At 36.0% G+C, this 20,420-nt stretch overlaps 1 protein-coding gene across 1 annotated transcript; it reads right to left on the bottom strand.

Moving 5' to 3' along the window:
• Positions 1-283: 283 nt before the first annotated feature.
• Positions 284-16,440, bottom strand: LOC143235641 (uncharacterized). The gene is made up of 2 exons (XM_076473868.1): positions 15,785-16,440; positions 284-531 (listed from the first exon to the last, which is right to left on the bottom strand). Exons 1-2 carry the CDS (start codon positions 16,359-16,361, stop codon positions 284-286), a joined length of 825 nt encoding a protein of 274 aa, XP_076329983.1. The 5' UTR covers positions 16,362-16,440.
• Positions 16,441-20,420: the final 3,980 nt, after the last annotated feature.

Here is a 20,420-nt window from a genome sequence, read left to right as displayed (position 1 = left end):
CTGGAGTTCCAGTTCCTTCTTCACTTCAGCTTTCAGTGTTTGATCTAACATCTGGCTTGTTTTAGTTAACTGGTAAATATATGCAGCTGACTTTTCTAAAATCATTACTTTTGGGGCCTTAGAATTGTCTTTTAAATCAGGAACATTTTCTTTGAGGATCTGAAAGGCGAAACGTAAATCGTTTCGTCTTTTCCTTTCCATGCTGCTGTGCTCTTTTCTAACTCTTATGGAATCTTCAGAGTTAAGGCTAGATCGACTGCTGTATTTTCTTCTAGTCCGTGATTTATTTATTTCGAACTTCCTGTAGTTCAATCTTTGAATTCCCTGACGGCTTACTACGTCCGATAGCAACACAAAGGGCACTGTTATCGCATGGTAACACAACCAGTTCAATCGCTTTCCGGACAACCAGTTTTTCATCATCGATAGAATATGATAATTTGCGTGGAATGCTTTTTTCACTAAGTGTCAACAATCCTTTCTTTTTAATCTTGGATGGTGATACTTCGATAGTCGCATCTTCTTCTTTAACTGCAACATAATAAAAGATAGATTAAGATCTGAAGATATTTACGTTTTTGTTTTAAATCCCACTGTATATTTTAACTACAACAAAGATACAAATAGAAAGCTATGCCTAAAATTTGTGATAAAGATTTCGTTAAATAAATGTTCTGGTTCTTTTTCAACATTTCTCTGCTGTTAGTGATTTTTACCGAACTTTAGGCGTAAAGGTTAAACTAGATAATAGCACATTCACAAACAATAATAATATTGTCCAAAGCAATAGTGTTTCGCTAATCATTATGTTAGCGAAAAAACTAAAAAACGTTAATATCTCACAGAAATAAAAATTACTAAGGACTCGAAACAGTTTAATGTTGACATAACAAGAAAAGTGACTTATTGTATAAGAAACTCCATCTTTGAAGTTTAACAAAGAACAGGAAAAAAAAACATAGGCAAAGAAGACTAGAAAGGGAAGTGTAAAAGCAACCTTCACTACCCAGTATGATTCAAAACACTTTCCAGAAGAATCGAAGGTTTCGTGTAACAAATAGATTGGGTTTTACATTATTTCTTGCGAGGTAATTAAGAATCTGAATAAAACGAAGGGCATGGTTGATGGCCAGGTGAGTTAAGGTGTTCGACTCGTAATCTGAGGGTCGCGGGTTCGAATCCCCGTCGCACCAAACATACTCGCCCTTTCAGCCGTGAGGGCGTTATAAAGTGACGGTCAATCCCACTATTTGTTTGCAAAAGATAGCCCAAGAGATGGCGGTGAGTGGTGATGACCAGAGGTAAGGCAGCTGGTCATCACCACTCACGAGGGCTATCTTTGTTTTGTTTTTGAAATTCACACAAAGCTACACGAGGGCTATCTGCGCTAGCCCTCCCTAATTTAGCAGTGTATTACTAGAGAGAAGGCAGTTAGTCATCACCACCCACCGCCAACTCTTGGGCTACTCTTTTACCAACGAATAGTGGGATTGATCATAACATTATAACGCCCCCACGGCTGAAAGGGCAGGCATGTTAAGTGCAACGGAAATTAGAACCCGCGACGCTCAGATTACGAGTCGAACGTCTTAATCCACCTGGCCATGCCGGGCCAAGTAACTTTGAAATACTAAATATCATGCAGTTCAAATATTTTAATAATGACAATCTACAACAATAATAAAATTAATGATCATTTTAAATATCAAAACATATTAGCACAGGGCGTTGAAAAGATAATATCTTATGGATTTCTGAATATTATTTAATACCATAAGTTAAGTAGTAAAGAGGGTTAAATAACATAAGAATAACTTCATGCTCAGGTGTATTTCAATTTACTGGTAAATCGTAAAATAACTTAAATACCTTGTTTTTATTGAATAAATACAATCTAAAAACTAATATACTAGATTTATTAATTTATTAACATTACGTATACCAAAACTAGTTATTGCCACTTTTAATAAAGTTCTAGTGTAAAGATAGACTAGTGATAAAACCAATACAATTCCTTCTTAACCTGTTGTATGCCAAGTATTTCAGCTGGTACAATACAACTCTAATGCTTCTTCATTTTGTAACTTTTTCGTGACGCCATTTTGGATCGAAAGTGAAACAATTTGTAAGTAGGTCAAATACATGTATGGTGCTGACATCTAGCGTTGAAGTTAGGTATTACTGAGAACGAATTAACTCGTCTGTGGCACTGTGTTACCGATCGGCTTGGACGAGTTATCTCGTCTACGGCACTGAACAGGTTAAAAGATAGGGTTAACAGTAACTGTGTTAACTATAGGCTACTGGTATTAAGTATTTATTTTTAGGCTATAAGTATATATATAAAATGGTTAAAGACTAGTGTAAGAGTTAAGCATTCACAGTTTGTCACGTGTAATGGGTGCAATGAGTGGGTTTTATTTGGGATCTCGAAACTGGCATTTACCTTTTAAAAAGCTACAAATGAAGATGTGGAATTTGTATGTACAGTTTGAATATTGACGGAGAAGTTGGAAGCTATTATAATTAAAGTAGAAGCAACAGATAAAGAGAAGCATAGACTGTAAGAAATGGCAGCACCATTTCAGGAGGAGCTTAAGTTTTTACATGTAAGGGATACATAAGCTAACAATGACACTCAGAAAGTTAAACAGATTAATATTGTTGCTAAAACTAAAAATATCTTATTTGATTCTAGCGAACTTATTATGTTAAGTAACAAATTTTAACCCATGGTTTCTTGCAGAAGAGAAACTACTAGAGGGAGAACAAGAATCAGTGAAAGATGTGGATAATAAAGAGGTTATAGTAATAGGCGATTCCCTGACAATTAATATTGGTAGAATAACCTGTGGGATAAACAGAGAGAAATCAGATTATGCTATGGTGGATGATATAACCGACAGAGCAGGATATAAAATGAAAGGAACTAGCAGAGATTCGGTTTGTGTGGTGTACATAGGGGCTAATGATTTGGTAAATGTAGGCCAGAGGTAATTAATAAGTATATAAATAAAGAAGCCATAACTTACTTTTATCAGTGACACTGCCCAACATTAACTGTGGGGATGAAGTTATAAATAGGTCACTAGGGGTAAATGCTAGCCTTAGGTTAGCACATGAGGATGAACAGATTGGTTGGTCAGACTTGTGAGTTTGATTCAGTGAAAGGGAGAGTTCTGGAATTGTTGGCTTACATGTAAATAAGATAAGGGCTGGCTGGTTTGCTACAGCTATTAACTCAGCTGTAAGGAAAGGGTTTGTTAGTCCTCGAATAGGTCCTGAGTTAGTTAGTCCTGGGCAGGGACCAGAGAATTGAAAGTTAGTTAATAGAACGCGTATTTTTAAGAGAGATGATAAAAACTGTGACAGCAATTATAGACCCCATTAGTCTTACACAGTTACGGGAAGAGTTTTGGAAAGTCTGATAAAAGATGCTTTGCAGAGTCATTTAACAAAGTTTAGAATGTCATCAGATAGTCAACATGGTTTCACTAAGAGAAAATATTGCCTTACACATCTTTGGACATTCTTTGGAAAGGTTACTCCTTATGTAGATGAAAGTAAGAGTACAGATTTGGTGTATCTGGATTTTCAGAAAACTTTTGAAAAGGTGACACATAAAAGGCTTATAAAGCAAATTATCTCTATAGGTGTGAAAATAAGTTGGGTAATTCGATAGAAGAATGGCTGGATGGAAGAAAACAGAGGGTTGTTATAAACAGAGTTTAGTCACACTAGATTGATGTTACATGTGTGGTACCTCATGGCTAAATTGTAGGACCTTTGCTTTTTTCAATTTAAATGAATGACACAGTTGAAATAATGATAACTAAATTACTTAAATTTGCAGATGATATTAATATCTTAGGTGTTGCTAGCTGTGAAAGCATGCTGCTGATCTACAGAAGGATTTAGATCATTTAGTCATAAATCTAAAGTCATTAAAACAGAGTGTTGTTGCTAGTGGTAGGGAAAGTTGGGTGTTAGGTTGTATCTACAGAAATATTAAATACACGTCTAAACAGTATATAACTTCACGTATGGGTCATTGATTAGGCAGCATTGGGAATATTGTGTTCCGCCTTTGCTCTTTACCTGAGGAAAGACATTGAACTGTTGAAAATGGTTCAGAGAATGGTGTCTGGGATAAAGGGGTAGTCATACGTGAAGAGGTTGAAACCTCACAAACTACTTTCTCTTAAGGAGGGAAGAGTTAGAGGAAATGATCTGACTGAAGTATTTCAGATTGTAAACGGAATTGACAAGCTTATACATCTTTTTCTCCATATTTAACAGTGAGAATAGTTGGAATACGAGAAACAATTATTAATTATGACTGGGTGGGAGTCACCTTCAGCTAAGACAGTTTTACTTTTCTAACAGTGTGGTTGGCCTTTGGATTTTGAAAAAGCAGTAAATTTAAGTGAGTTTAAGAGAAAGCTTGAGATATATATGAATGATAAAGGTTGGCTTTAAGATTTCTTCTCTCATTTTGAATTCATTTATTAATACTTTTAAATTGATTTAGAGAATAGATCAGCCGAGATGGATCAATAGGTCCCATTTTGTCCCAAAACATTATGTTATCACATTGAAAGCTTATCAATATTCATGGTCGTGAAATTATGGGCTGTTGTATTTAGTAGTTCGAAGATCACCCGGATATTGACATTTATTAAATAAAATTTAACAGGGTTGTTTGTTTGTTTTTTGAAATTCGCACAAAGCTACTCGAGAGCTATCTGTGCTAGCCGTCCCTAATTTAGTAGTGTAACTCTAGAGGGAAGGCAGCTAGTCATCACCACCCACCGTCAACTCTTGGGCTACTCTTTTACCAACGAATAGTGGGATTGACCGTCACATTATAACGCCCCCACGGCTGAAAGGGCGAGCATGTTTGGCGCGACGGGGATGCGAACCCGCGACCCTCAGATTACGAGTCGCACGCCTTAACACGCTTGGCCATGCCGGCCCTACTTTAACAGGTATCATTTGTTTTAAAATCGAGGGAATTAAAACAAATCAGTCTCGTAATTTACTATTACTCACTATCTAAACTAAGTGAGCAGTAATCGTAGCTTATCAATATTCATATTTTTATTTGCAGCTAAATAGCCACTGCAATATTTTATATATCAAGAAATCATCTATTTCCCCTCCCTGAACGAAATCAACACCAATTAACTTTGAGTCAAGTTATCTTTGTAGTGGTTATAGGGCCGAACGGTTGATTTGAGGTTCTATAGTTGACACCCCCCCCAAAAAACAACAAAAAACAACAACAACAAAAAACACTAAACAATTATGTTTACCATTTTACGGCTGGGTGGGTGTTTTCTAGGAGTGATGGCCAAATTCCACTGTCAATCTAACAGAAAATTAGGTACGTTGACATGAGCAAGTTTTGAGTAAATGTAGGCTAAATTCAAATAGAGAAATCACTGCTACAGTACAAAAACACTTATTTTCTCAATAATTCTGAGTTAAACCCGCTCTACACCACCAATTTATATACTGTTTATATTTTAAATGAATAACCCCAATAAAAACGACTTCTAACAGTCTATATTATGTAACCTATATTTGGCATTCGGTACAAGTGTTTGATTAATATCTCTGATTATGCTTTAAAATATTCCAACAAGAATTGCAATATTCTTTCTCAACAACTGTTTTAAGAAACACCAAATTTGGATATTTGATGTCATCTACTTGACACGAACGCATCCAAAACACAAAGCTACATCTCATTTAAGTATACCGATTCAACTAAACATGATTTAACAAAATAACTTTTCTGCATTATGAACCAGAACGTTTTTCGAAAAGAAAAAACAAAACTGATGTTATTCATTATTTCTTGTTTAACTGACATTTATCTGTATTTTCTGTGTAATTCATAGAGTGTTACCGTTATTTAAAAATAGAAATTTAATGTTGAAGACACTTATTTTTAATAGAATTTAAGATCCCCTATTACGGAGGCTCGAAATTTGTTTTCGTATAATCGTGTATTCCGTATAAGTGTGTGTTTTACCGCAAAGCGCCGTTTGGGCTATCTATTGTGTCCTCCGCGTGGAATCATACCCTGAATTTTGGGCTATCTGTTGTGTCCTCCGCGTGGAATCATACCCTGAATTTTAACGTTATAAGTTCATACATTGCTCGCTATACCAGCAACGTACACTGTAATAATAAATCTTATAACGTACTTACAGTAATAGGGTATAGATGACACCACTATCACCAGTATTGACGGTTTGTTGTACATATTTTATGGCTTTTTTTTTTCTCTTTATTTCACAACCTTGCCATTTTCTGAAAGGTTATATTACTTAGAACAGTATAGATTATAATCAATTTATAACTTGTGAATTTTTGGTAAAGCAGCATTTCATTTGATAAGAAAATTTAAGTTCCCAAATGTGCCCTTGTAAAAAGACAAATATTTCTCGCAATAAGTTTTAAGACGCACCAAAGGCGATATTTGCTTGCCCTATTATATTGAATATCCAAACATCCTCAGACCAAAAGTTACTTAGTCAGCAGTTGTTTTATGTACTAAAAGTAACGACTTAGAACAAATTAGTCTTGATTCAGTTTGTTTATTTTAAAGGTATACTTAGTATTGAAACAGTATAGACTACCTGGGGAGAGCTTATTATACTAAGATAGGCCTACTTTGGCAGTATCCACGACATTATTCTGTCTCACGAAGAAATAAAATCAAGCTTAAGAGTGACAAATATTCTTATTTCTTCTTGTTTTTTAAATTTATATTTTATACTATGTTGGAGCCTACACAGTGCATAATTCTTCTCGTGACTTATGACATGCGGTCGTTTTATTGACGTCACGACAGTACATATTTATAACGTTAAGCGTCATTTATGTGACGTCACTTTAGTGTTTACTGACAGATAACACACTACTGTATGATAGTGCGAATGACTAAAAAAGTAAGCCCTTCCAGGCGGCCTCTCCCCTTTTCGAGGAAACTAAACTTCACGTTGACTAGTGCCACTGTATTGACACGTGATGTCAAGCGGAAACCATATTATTGGTCCCCTAATTGTCAAGTATAACCGTGTAAACAGACATCCATTTCACTTTTCAAGGGCCCGGCATGGCTAGGTGGGTTAAGGCGTTCGACTCGTAATATGAGGGTCGCGGGTTTGAATCCAGGTCGCACCAAACATGCTCGCCCTTTCAGCCATGGGGGCGTCCTAATATTACAGTCAATCCCAATATTCGTTGGCAAAAGAGAAGCCCAAGAGTTGGCGGTGGGTGGTGATGACTAGCTGCCTTCCCTCTAGTCTTACACTGCTAAATTAGGGACGGCTAGCACAGATAGCCCTTGAACAGCTTTGTGCGAAATACAAAAACAAACACTTTTCCAGTTTTGGCGATCTGAATTTATACGGTATTTGTTGTAACTTCACTATTTAAATTTTGATTTCTTTATTTATTACTTTTTGAATTTTTATGGGAACTACGAAAGAAAATTGGTCAACTATATAATTAAGAGTAATGTACATGTGCGTGAGAGGCTCATCAAACTACGAAAAAAAAATGAAATTAGGAGTAGGGAAGTATGCAAAGGAAAAAGAGGGCGTAGACAGTACTACACAGTGAAAAGGTGAAGGTACTTGGAGAAATACTTTGTCATATTTCAGAGTTCTATTTCATACAGCAGTGCTTAGGTATTAAGGTTTTGTTTGTGTGAATTTCTTCATTTGTTTACGGACTCTCAGAACCAGTACCATAACCATGCTCAGTTTAAAACTTGCCCCTTATGCCCAGGTTCTGAAAGAAACTAGTTCTAATGACAGTTCAATCAGTTTTTGTTTATTCTCGATTAGACCATTCAACTCAGTGTTTTTTCTTCTTCTTTTAATAGAGATGTATGGCTGGTATCACACTTTGTAAAATACTTTCAATCTCTAGGACCAATCAAACTCTCCTCACGGCCATCAGATTCGTTCAAAAGCCTACATACCAACCCTATAATGAGAAGTCTAGGGAGGTCACTTAACTGTTTTCATTTCTTTAAACACACAGCACTGTATTCATGATTTATAAATTGTGTGCATTGAAATACAAAATGCCAGAATAGATAAATGTTTCGTATCCGAATTTTCGCACTAGTATAAATTAAAAAAAATATATATTTGTTTGTAGAATTTGCAATAATTTATAACATTCTATTGGTTTAGATTGAATTTTTTTAGTATTTTAAATTGTTCATTATAAAGAGACAAATCCTGCTTACAAGTTAAATAAATTTTTGGTAAAGTAGAAAGTGCAGTTGGGCTTAACTGGTTTGGCTTCACAGAAGCGTTCTTCTGATGCATAACAAGAACTGATAGAATACATATAAACTTCTCAATGATGTCATCCTGAATAATGCTTTTATGATAAAATACCATGAATTATGAGATTGAGATACCAAAGTTTATAAGATTAAGGTATGTTACGTATTATAGTTTATGTAAAGTGTTTTCTCAGCCCAAACGAGCCGTTTTTGCATATAAATTTATTTCGGTTTGTTTGGAATTTCACGCAAAGCTACGCGAGGGCAATATGCACTAGCCGTCCCTAAGTTAGAAGTGCAAGACTAGATGGAAGGTAGCTTGTCATCACCACTTACCGCCAACTCTTGAGCTACTTTTTTACCAACGAACAATGAAATTGAGCGTCACATTATAACGCTCCCACGGCTAAAAGAGCATATTTGATGTGACGGGGATTCGAACCCACGACCCTCAGATTACGAGTCGAGTGCCTTAACCACCCTGCCATGCCGGGCCAAATTTATTTTGGACGAGTCTCCGATATATTACATTACGTACGGAAATTTGAATATGAATTGAGAAGTTAATTAAACAAACAAAAAATAATACTTAATAAAAACGGTTGTTTATTTGTTTTGAATACCGCGCAAAGCTACATGACGGCTATCTGCGCTAGCCGTCCCTAATTTAGCAGTGTGAGACTGGAGGGAAGGCAGCTAGTCATCACCATCCCCCGCCAACTCTTAAGCTACTCTTTTACCAACGAATAGTGGTATTAACCGCCACATTATAACGCACCCACGACTGAAAGGGTGAGCATGTTTGGTGTCACAAGGACTTGAGCCTCAGATTTCCAGTCGAACGCCTTAACTCACCTGGCCATGCTGGACTAAAAACGTTTATTATTAGTAGTTAACACAAATAATGGTTTATTTACAGCAGTTTTGCAAATTTACAGACAATACTGAATCTTATCTCCGGTCAAGAACTGATGAATGAATTAATAGTCTTTCTTCACTGAGGCCCGGAACGGCCCGGTGGTTAAGGCACTCGACTCGTAATCCGAGGGTCGCGAGTTCGATTCCCCGTCACACCAAACATGCTCGCCCTTTCAACCGTGGAGGCATTACAATGTACAGCCAATCCCACTGTTCGTTGATAAAAGAGTAACCCAAGAGTTGGCGGTGGGTGGTGATGACTAGCTGCCTTCCTCTAGGTTTACACTGCCAAATTAGGGACGGCTAGCACAGATAGCCCTTGTGTAGCTTTGCGAGAATTGCAAAAATAAACACTTCACTGAAGCAAGCTAGCTTGACTGGCCTCACACGGTTGACTTTTACCGAAGATGATATTTAAATTCTAGTAGAAATTCTAACGTCCGAAGTAATTCACTGAAGTTGAACGGTTGATAATATTCCAAATCTATAAACGTTCTTGGTCAAATTCTGTAATTTTTTGATTAATTGCTTTCAATTATAGCTTATTAGGCTTATAGCACACTGACTGCAGCTGTCCAATAATATTATTACTACTTGGATTTCGGCGCGTCGGTTTTTATAGAGTAATTATGCGAGTTTCTCGACGTTTCAACAATAGTGTAGCGCGTTTTCGTAAAACAAATACTATTTATCTGTTCCTTCAAGAATCTTCTACAAATTCCGAGAACAGGAGAGATTGCGAAATAAACAGTCAAGAAAAAAATACATGCAAAGAGTAAATGTTACAGAAACAAGCATAGGTACTTAAATAAACGTACAATGGTAAATCAGTCACGCCTCCACGTTAGAAAATTAAAAATTTGAGTTACACAGTTTTTATACATGATATTACACATATATAGATAATCTATTAAATACAATACATTGCTAAAGAATTATACAATTTCAATAATCATGAAAATATATAACATAATGATACAAACAACTTTTTGATAACAAAATTACAAAGCACCTGAAAGTGCTTAAATATAAATATCATCTTTTATGCTTAACACAGTCAATTATTACATGAATGAGATGTTCTTCGAACGTTGGGATATGTTTTACAGGAGCAATAGAAATTTTCTTATGAGGTTTTCCAGTCACTTGACAAGTATGACAAACATTACGAAAGTGAGAAACACCATGCCTAATTTTTGGCTAAAAGAAATGTCTCATAATTTCGTAACATGTCTTGTCACAGCTACGTAATCTCCCATGGGGAGTTCATGGGCAACCTTCAATATTTCAGAATGATATGCTTCTGGAACAACTATTTGAAGAACTACAGCAAGTCCTCTGAAGCTGGTACATTTGGTGGTCTCCATTTTCTCAAGAGCACACACCATTTTTGACGAGTTCATGATGTTAGAAAAACACGTAGGTTCACTAATTCTTGATAGAAATAAAATGTAAACCCTATAATCCGAACGCTTTAAATGGTGGGCCTTACTTCTTCAGGGATAAACTGAAAAAGGAAGGTCCACTTTGTGAAAGCACTAGGTTATCGGGTTTTTACGTCATTTCCATTTTCGAAGAAGTAACCAATTGTAACTTTCTTCAGTTCATTCATTGGAAGTGCATATTTAAAGCTCCCCGCTACTACAGCGGTAAGTCTCCGGATTTACAACGCTAAGATCAGGGGTTCGATTCCCCTCGGTGGGCTCAGCAGATAGCCCTATATGGCATTGCTATAGGAAAATACACAAACACATACACACGCATATTTAAAAATTGAGGAGATCTGCGGATCCTTTTCTTGCTCATATCAGTTTACTTCTGGTAAACGGTACTTAACCAAGCGAACCAGATCTACCATGTCAATCATTATCATTCACCAATGACTTGTAAATAGGACAAACATTCACAAGATCTATGTCGAACCCTGAAATATGTCTGTGACAAATCTATAATAATATTCTCTGAACATGTGTTTATCATTTCTTTTTGGCTTGATTTCTTAGCCCGAGCTCGAGTTACAGTACACGAGAAAACACTTCTGGATGAAACAGTGATCGGCTCACTACCAGTTTTGGGTTGAGCAACAACTTTCCCCCTCATCCAAAGTTTCACGACAATAATGATACATCTTAAGTTGGCAGAATAAGTTTTACCCTAACCGCAACTGGTTCCGAAACTAGGTTTGATGTTAAATAAATATTATGAAAAGGAGCATTAACAAAACCAACTTTCAATATTCTGAGCCATTAAAAGACTCACCAGCGGTAAACCTCGAATTTAAAGGAAATACACCTAATAATAATGTTTGAGTCACCCCAGTAATACAAAAATACATATGGGTACGGGATTAGGAGTGCATTTGTCAAAGACACAGAACCAACAGACACTAAAGCTCAAAATTCCTTCCTAACTATATCAGCCTTTTTTTTTTTTTTTTATCAGTGGCCAAATAAACAACATTGGATGATCTGGTGAAACTATGTTCAGATTTGAACACAAATGCACTGGGTGTTGTATCATTTTCTTTTTCTTTATTCAAACTCCAACAATTAGATAAAAAATAACCAGATTTTTTACAGAAATAACAGACAGACTCTGATGATTTGGATAAAGTTTTATGATGACTGTCTGTAGATTTCGAACCATAGGAGCTGGATTTTTTTTTTAGAATAATTTTCAATTTTAGTGAAATGGACAGAAACAGGTTTTTCCTGAGCTGGCAAGAATTTCTTTTTATGAAAAGTGGTTTCTGTGTGTTAAAGTGTGATCACCAAAAGAGAAGCTGCTTCTTGTAGTGTTTCTACTTTCTTTTCATCCAAATAAATTTTGAGGTCGTCCTTTGTACATATAATTGTCTTACTTTGTCGCAGTTGTTACCCATATGCATAGAATTACACCATCTATTAAAAATAAAATTTTTCGTGGGCGAATTCTATATAAGTTTGGTTGTTTTTTTTTGCGATAAGCTCGAAACGTTTGGCGATAAGTCTCCAGTACTAATCGTCTGCTTTGAGGATAGCAATTTTAACCTTATCATAATTGAGGCAGTCTTCTAGAGACAGAGCAGCATAAGTCTTATGCTTTACCAATAAAGAAAACACTGTAATAATTATGACCATTTTTCGGTGGGCCATTCCATGGTTCCAACTTTCAAAATGATGGATATACAGGGTGTTCGGGAAGTCACTGTGTACTTATATATTTATTAACAGACATGTTTCAACATAGAATACAAAAGGTAAATAAGAATGACAATTATAAACAATGTTGAAAGTGACCCCCGTTGGCATCAATACAGGCCTGGATCCTTCTTATTTTGTTTCTAAACACCGCTATCAGTTGCTGGCTTGAAATAGACTGAATAAAATACGATTACAAAACTGCACAGTGACTTTCCGAACACCCTGTATTTATCAACTTCATTTGCATTAAATGATAGTATCTTAATATACTGACAAGTTTCAATAAGGGCTTGTTCAGCCTCAAAACGTTTATTCTCTCTTTCGGTTTCGATAGCAGCTTGCTCGACCTCGAGTCATTTGCTTTCTCTTTCTGCTTCGATGCATGTTTGCTCAAGCTCGATTTGTTTGAGTTTTAGTTGGACTTCTAACTTGTCTTTATCACTCAATCCTGATTGGCTAGTGGAGACATTACAGTATTCCCCTAATGCTTCCTCAGACAACAAATCATCATCAACTGATATTTAAACAATACAGTTTTTTTAGTTTTTATTTCTCGTTGATTTTTAATCTTAATTCTAAAATTATGGCAACTTCAAGGAATTCACTTTTATTATATTTTTCTAGTTGCTAAGGAAGGAGAGGTTGATTCATGAAAATTTTGATAAACAGACATGATAAAATATTGTTGGGACTGATAAATATAAATCATATGATATGAATTTTAATTTATTTCGATTGTTTTTTTCTTATTCAGATCTCGGACACGAGCCCCCAGTTTATTATGTTACGCATTATTTCGGACGAGTCTCCGATTTATTATGTTATGTAAGTTACGTATTGCCCCCCAGTGGCTCAGCGGCATGTCTGCGGACTTACAACGCTAAAAACCGGGTTTCGATACCCGAGGTGGGCAGAACACAGATAGCCAATTGTGTAGCTTTGTGCTTAATTCAAAAACAAGTTACGTGTTATAATCTCAAAGGACCAGAAATTTGAAATTGAATATAATTAAAGTTTAATACATTGTTGGCCAAAATCTTAAGGCCAATGAACATAAAGAAAAAAATATGCATTTTGCGTTGTTACACTCAACCACTTATTTGAGTAGAACTTCGAAAGATGAAAATTAAGAAAAGGGGAAAAAAAATTAGCATTTAATAGGGAAAATGTGAACACTATTTAATTAGCCAAAATACTAGCTGGTCAAAAGTTTAAGACCATACCAAAAGAAACCCTAAACAAGGTAGGAAATGTCCAATAAGAGGTCTCAGTAGCGAGTTGCACGGCCGTCATTGCGAATAACTGCAAACATTCGCTTTGGCATGGTCAATATAAGCGTTTGTAGAAGGCCGGCTGGAATGTTATTTCAAGTGGTAAATGTGGCTACACGAAGATCATGCACTGTTTGGAATTGACGTCCATTTCTATAGACTTCCCTTGCCATATACCCCCAAGCATTTTCAATGGGGTTCAGTTCGGGCGAACACGCTGGATGGTCCAAAAAATCACGTTATTCGCCATGAAAAAGTCCTTTGTCCTGCGCGCATTGTGGATTGCAGCGTTGTCCTGCTGAAAGATCCAGTCATTTCCACACAAACGTGAGCCTTCAGTCAATATGGATGCTCTCTCCAACTTGCCAATGTAGCCAGCTGCTGTTTGACGTCGCTGTATAACCTGAAGCTCCATTGTTTCATGGAAGGAGAAAGCACCCCAGATCATGATGAAACCTCCTCCATTGTGTCGTGTAGAAAATGTCTCCAGTTGGATATCCTTATCGTGCTAGTAACATTGGAAGCCATCTGGATCATCCAGGTTAAATTTTTCTCATCAGAGAACAAAACCTTCTTCCACTTTTCTACATCCCATGTTTGGTGCTTCTCAGCAGTGTTTAACCGAGCTGTTTCGTGCTGTGGAAGGAGGCGTGGCCTTTGAAGACGTTTACGGTTTTTAAAGCCTTTCTCTCGTAGAAGCTGTCATATTGTTCTTGAGCTGCATTCTGCGTTCGTAAGGGCCTTAATCTGGTTCGACGATCGGCTGGTGTCTTGCCGGACAACCCGTCGAATCCTCCATCTCAACGGCGGCAAAATTTTCTTGGGCCTACCACTTGAAATTCTCGTTCCGTATCCATCAGGGTCTTTTAAGAAATTTGCAACAGCAGTTTTACTGCGCCCAATCTCACCAGCGATGGCACGTTGAGAGAGACCTTGCTTTTGCAGCTCGACAATTCTGCCACATTCAAACTCTGCCAACTTTTTAGCCTTTGCCATGTTTTTACTCAATGTAACACAGGAGATGTCAGTGGGAGATGTTGACAACGCTAATGCTTGAACAGAAATGATTAAATTTCGTTCCGTGTTTACCGATTAACGCTTTGTTTCAGTATAGTCTTAAACTTTTGACCAACTAGTATTTAGGCTAATTTCATAGTGTTCACATTTTCCCTATTAAATGCTAATTTTTTTTTTTATTTTCCCGTTTCTTATTTTCATCTTTCGAAGCTCTATTCCCAATAAGTGGTTGAGTATAACAATGTAAAATGCATGTTTTTTTCTTTATGTTCATTGGCTTTAAGATTTTGGCCAGCAGTGTATGTATCAAATTGATAGTATTTGCGAACAAGACCGATACATATAATTTTCTTTCTAAAACAAATATATTTTAATACACAAACAACAATACAAGTTATAACTGTTATTACTAATAGTAATTACAAATGATAGTTTATACGCAACAGTTTTTACAAACTTAACAACCAAATTCAATCTTATATCCCGTTAAGAACTGAATATTTTATCGACAATCCAGTACCATGACGAGCAAATTAATTCTGAATCGATATTATCACAGCTCACTGAAGCTAGCTAGCTTGACTAGACTCAAACGGATTACTTTTACCGATGATGATATTTAATATCCTAGTACAAATTTTAACGTCTGAAGTAATTCACTGAATTTGAATGGTTGAACATGTTTGAATTCTATAAACGTTCGTGGTATAATTCTGTAGTTTTTCGATTAAAAGGCGTTAATAACAATTATAGTTTCCTAGGTCTATAGCAAATAGACTAAAACACTCCAATAATATTACTACTATTTATCGTTCGGAGCATCGAGTTTCTAGACATTTCAACAATATTCTAACGTGTTTTCGTAAAACAAGTATTGTTGATTTTTACTTTCAAGAATATTCTACAAATTCCGAGAACAGGCGGGATTATTGCAATACACAGTAAAAATATACGTCACATGCAAAAAAATAAAACTATACAGAAACAAACGTTGGTACTATAATAAACTTATAACTGTAAATCCACTACAGATACAACAGATTATGAGGTTAAGATATCACAGGTTGACATTCACTCACCGAAGTGTGATGAAGTGTCACTGTCGTAGTGCTCCACATTTGGCCTATTAGGCGTTGAATCGCAATGATGTAACTTGTTTGTTTTATGGTACCCATTTTGAGTTTGGAAATGAGATTGATAATAACTGTGGTCATTACTCAAAGGACCTGATCTTCGGGGAAGGATGGTAGAAGAATCATCAGCTAAGGACTGAGAGTTTGTCGTTGCTGAAAGACTAGCGAGTGACGAAGGATTTATGGGAGGACAAGTTCTAGAAGTGAATCCAAAAGTTGCAAGTTGTTCTTTCTGTTTGCAATCGTCCGAACAAAGGCCAGACCACATGCAGTCATGCATTAACTCTACCTTCAGACCATCTTTGATCGCTGCTGGTTTCATCTGTCGTGGCCAGCAACTAAGAACACTAAAATCAAGATCGGAAATGTTTCGTGAAGATTCAAAATCACTACTTGATTCCAGCTGTAAGTGTTCCTGTTCACTGAGTGGGAGATGACAGTCCTCGTACAGATCTAGTTCAGGCGAGTGTGGAGATTTTGGAAGATCAAATTTTTTCCAAATATTTTCGCTTGGAACTGGCATGTTATAAGATTCGGTATCTGCTGGAAGATAACTCAAGTCTTCTTCTGTGAAGTAAGGTATTGCGCAAGGTTCAGTGCAGGTTTTTGAAGTATATTACGCGATCCCATTTCTTCTTTTTTATGGTCAACCTGCAAAACACAATGCCACCACTGAGTTGCCAAGAGCTAAACCCTAAACAGCTACTTAAGATAAACACTATTAATGTGTAAACAGATGTGAAGATATGACTCGCACCTCTCATTGGGACATTGTGAATTTGGTTTGGTTTGTTTTTAATTGCACGCAAAGCTATACGAGGGTTACCTGCGCTAGCCTTTCCTAACTTTGCAGTGTAAGACTAGAGGGAAGGCAGCTAGTCATTATCACCCACCGCCAACTCTTGGGCTACACTATTACCGACGAATAGTAAAATTGGCCGCCACATTATAACGCCCCCACGGCTGAAAGAGAGAGCATGTTTGGTGTGACGGGGATTCGAACCCGCGACCCACGGATTATGAGTCGAAGCGCCATAACCACTTGGCCATGATTAAAATAGGCAAGGTATGTGTAGGTAAACAGGCAAAATAAGAGTAGTAAACAGATAAGGTAAGAACATTATAACATAGGAGTGAAGGGTAGTAAATCAGTTAATGTAAGTGTTGTAACACAGGCAAGGTAAAAGTAATAACACATAAATCTGGGTTGGATATTTTAATGTGTTTGTTATCAGTTAATACGGTGAACAAAATACTCTTCAAAGTAATATTACAAGTAGATTAAGTGGGATGAAATCGCATCGTTTTAAAATTACAAATCCCGATTAACACCGCTAACTTAAGGGCTTCTAGTGCAGATGACCCTGGTGTAGGTTTGCGCGAAATTCAAAAACAATCTGCTGCATATGCTATTTTCCTCGTAAACGTTGGAATTATTTCTACCGAGTTTTACTTTATGCATCAGCACTTTAAATTTGGAAACCATAGTTGATATTTTACATGTAAAGTCGATAGTTTTTGAAACTGATTATTTCTTTAAATGTCTTCAACGTCTTTATTTCACTTCGAAATAATATATAAACACTGTATAACTATTGCATTTCTCCAGATTTCCTGAAAATCTTGGCTGTATCCAAAGAACAGCTAAAAATTAAGCACAGCGGTAAAGATGTATATCAGACTAAAAATCGTGAATAATAAGTAACGTTGACATCCGACCTCTTTTTGTAAGACCAATTTTACAGTTTAACATTTGAAGCATGCAATCTTACATACGAGCGCGTATACGTCAATATAACAGCACATTATTCCTTTATCTATATGAATACAACAGTAACACATACTTCCTTAGTCTTTATGGATAAGACAGCAACACTTTCTTCCTTAGACAACAGAGTCAGTTGTTAACGTAGTTGGTTTTTCAAAGCGCGTCTGAGTCTAGAACTGTCAGTTGTATCTAAATAGTGGCTACAGTACACTTCAGTGGAACATTCAAAGAAAGCGAGTTAAAAATGGTAATTAAAATTCGTAAAGCAACCCAATCACAGAATAGCTTTTACGCGGTACGCCATCTATAATTTCTGGAAAAAGGTCGGACAACTTGGTTTCCCCATTTGTAGTTTCCTAATACCCATCTATTCACGATTCATTTATTGTACACGAGAGGCTTAAAAGTTAATGTTCGAGAAGAGGGCAACATTTTAGTGGCTTTAAATATATTTAAAACGTGTTTTCTAATACAGGTACTTCAATTCTGTACCGTTACTTTATTTTCTATTATTTTTCTTCCTATTCCCTTTTTTTTTTTTTCTGTTACAACTTCCCCACCAAATCTAGGTATTATTCTTTACGTGTCTCACAAAGACATTCGGTAACATAACATATTAACATGGAAAATAAAAACTGTAACTTAGATCAATCACAATAATAAAATTTTGCCTTCGGATGCTCCGAGAAAAACAACAGAAAACGTACTGTCAAAATTATATTCGTTTAAAAAGTTGGAAAATATTTAATCTTCTCGTAACATAACTTAGTGGGTTGTGTGCTGATATTTTCCCACATTAGGCCCATTTTTTAAACTACTTTGCAAGTGTTCTCAAGCATATAGGTAGACGATAGTTTTTCACTCACAGTCTTGTGTGCCAGTCTCAGACTTTGTAAACAAGGAGAGAATTAATTACAGTCCAGGGATCTGAGGGAAGTCACCTCTCAACTGTTCATAAATAAGCACTAAATAAGATGTATAATGTTAATACATTAAATTAAATATCACATATTGTTTAAGGGTGTTAAAAATGATCATATTCTCATTTTAAATGTTATTTTTAAGACCCGCACCCGTGTAAAAGAAGGATATTTTACTAAAAATTTGGCCGATCAAAAATCATGAAGCATATAATCAGAAAAGCACAACAATAATTATTAACTAAACAGTCTAGTTACACTAATTGAGGTTATTTCAATACAACTTTCAGATTTACAGTCGGATACCAGACAGCATAGAAAGAAATTAACATGCCACAGTTGTCTTTGTGATACATTACCATCATGCATTGTACCTACGATACATTTTAACGACAACAGAAGGCGTAAAAAACTAGTCGGTTGTCAAATCAGTAATATTAAAAAACAACAAAAATTGTAATATCTGGACAGAGTTTTTCGAAACATAACCAGTTTATCGTCTTACTTGTGCTGGTACTAGTTTTGTCTTTACTTTTCTAAAACTTTACGTTATACTTATAGGCTAGTTTACGAATTTATTTCTTGTAAATTATATCTAAAGGTCATTAAATATGGTACTAGTATTGTTAAACTTCAGTAGGGCTAACGATTAAAATTTACAAATATTAACAACTTTTACAATGTGCAGGGAAAAAAGCTTTTGAATATTTGTATAGATTTTAAAATGTAAATGCACAAAATCTGTTTAACTTTTCTTTGCAATAAAAGATATAAAAAGTTCATTCTTAGTCATTTTAATTAGTTGTATGCTAAATCTCAAGTGTGGAATACGTACCTCACTTCTAACATAACGTCTCAGGTCCATTTAAACATGCATAACAGCAATACACACAACTTCTCGCTTTTTTACACAGTTGTCTGTTTGGCTTGCTTTTACACGTAGATAAGTGTTGGTATGCGAGGTTCGAGAGTACTTTTATTTTGTGAATGAGTTTGATATTTTAAATGAAAATTGGAAATTGGTGAACGTTTGTACACCAGTAATATGCCTTATTAAAGACTGGCGCTAGCTTTCCAAACTGCTTTACTTTGACACGACTAGTTTTAAAAACCTGACATTAAGAAAACTAGTTTTCGTCGCGGAGTTACACAGTTTCCCTAGTGACTGAAAATCTGGCGGGAAATAATGGACATGTTAGTAAATTACAACGCACTCAGCGTTGCAGTTATCTACCAGTAAAACGTCACTGCTTGCAAGCTGTTTACAAAAGACTCCTAAAAAGTTTCCTTAGCCAAGATGGCGCACATTTGGTGTGAAATTGTTACTGTAGCAATTGCCTACACAGCTGATGTTCATTGTGATTTATAGTATACAATTTAGACAACTCGGATAGAGATAAAGATATTGCTGTATGAGTTGCGTTACACTGCAGCAATGCTGGTAAAACTGACGGAGCCAAAGTGAAAGATTATGTGGAGAAGACAGTGACACAGTATATGGATTGAACGATGCTTTCGAGGAAGAAGTCTACAGGTGAGGTAGGCCTAAGTTTACAGTAGGTTCAAGCTTGCTGGCATATTTTTGACCAATTTTAAACCTCTTTTTAGACAGTTTTTTTCCCACCATAAGGTTACCCGAGTAATGTTAGTACTAGTATTGAATGCCTGAGTGTAGCTGGTTGTATTAATAGTAACATTATTATTACTAGCATAATTTCAGTGATTTAGATCATATGACTAGTGATTTCGTGAATTTGAACACGAGTGTTGTGCTAATGGTATTTCACTTGTGCGCTGTTAATGGAATTTATTTTTAATAACATTTAAATGCTTCATTAAAATAGCACAAGTGTAATTGATAATACATTGTGTTTTATCATTCGATTCATTTTGG

Source organism: Tachypleus tridentatus, chromosome 12, assembly GCF_004210375.1.
Source record: "Tachypleus tridentatus isolate NWPU-2018 chromosome 12, ASM421037v1, whole genome shotgun sequence".
In the NCBI taxonomy this organism is placed as follows: Eukaryota; Metazoa; Arthropoda; class Merostomata; order Xiphosura; family Limulidae; genus Tachypleus; species Tachypleus tridentatus.
This window is presented reverse-complemented; position numbering and strand designations above follow the sequence as displayed.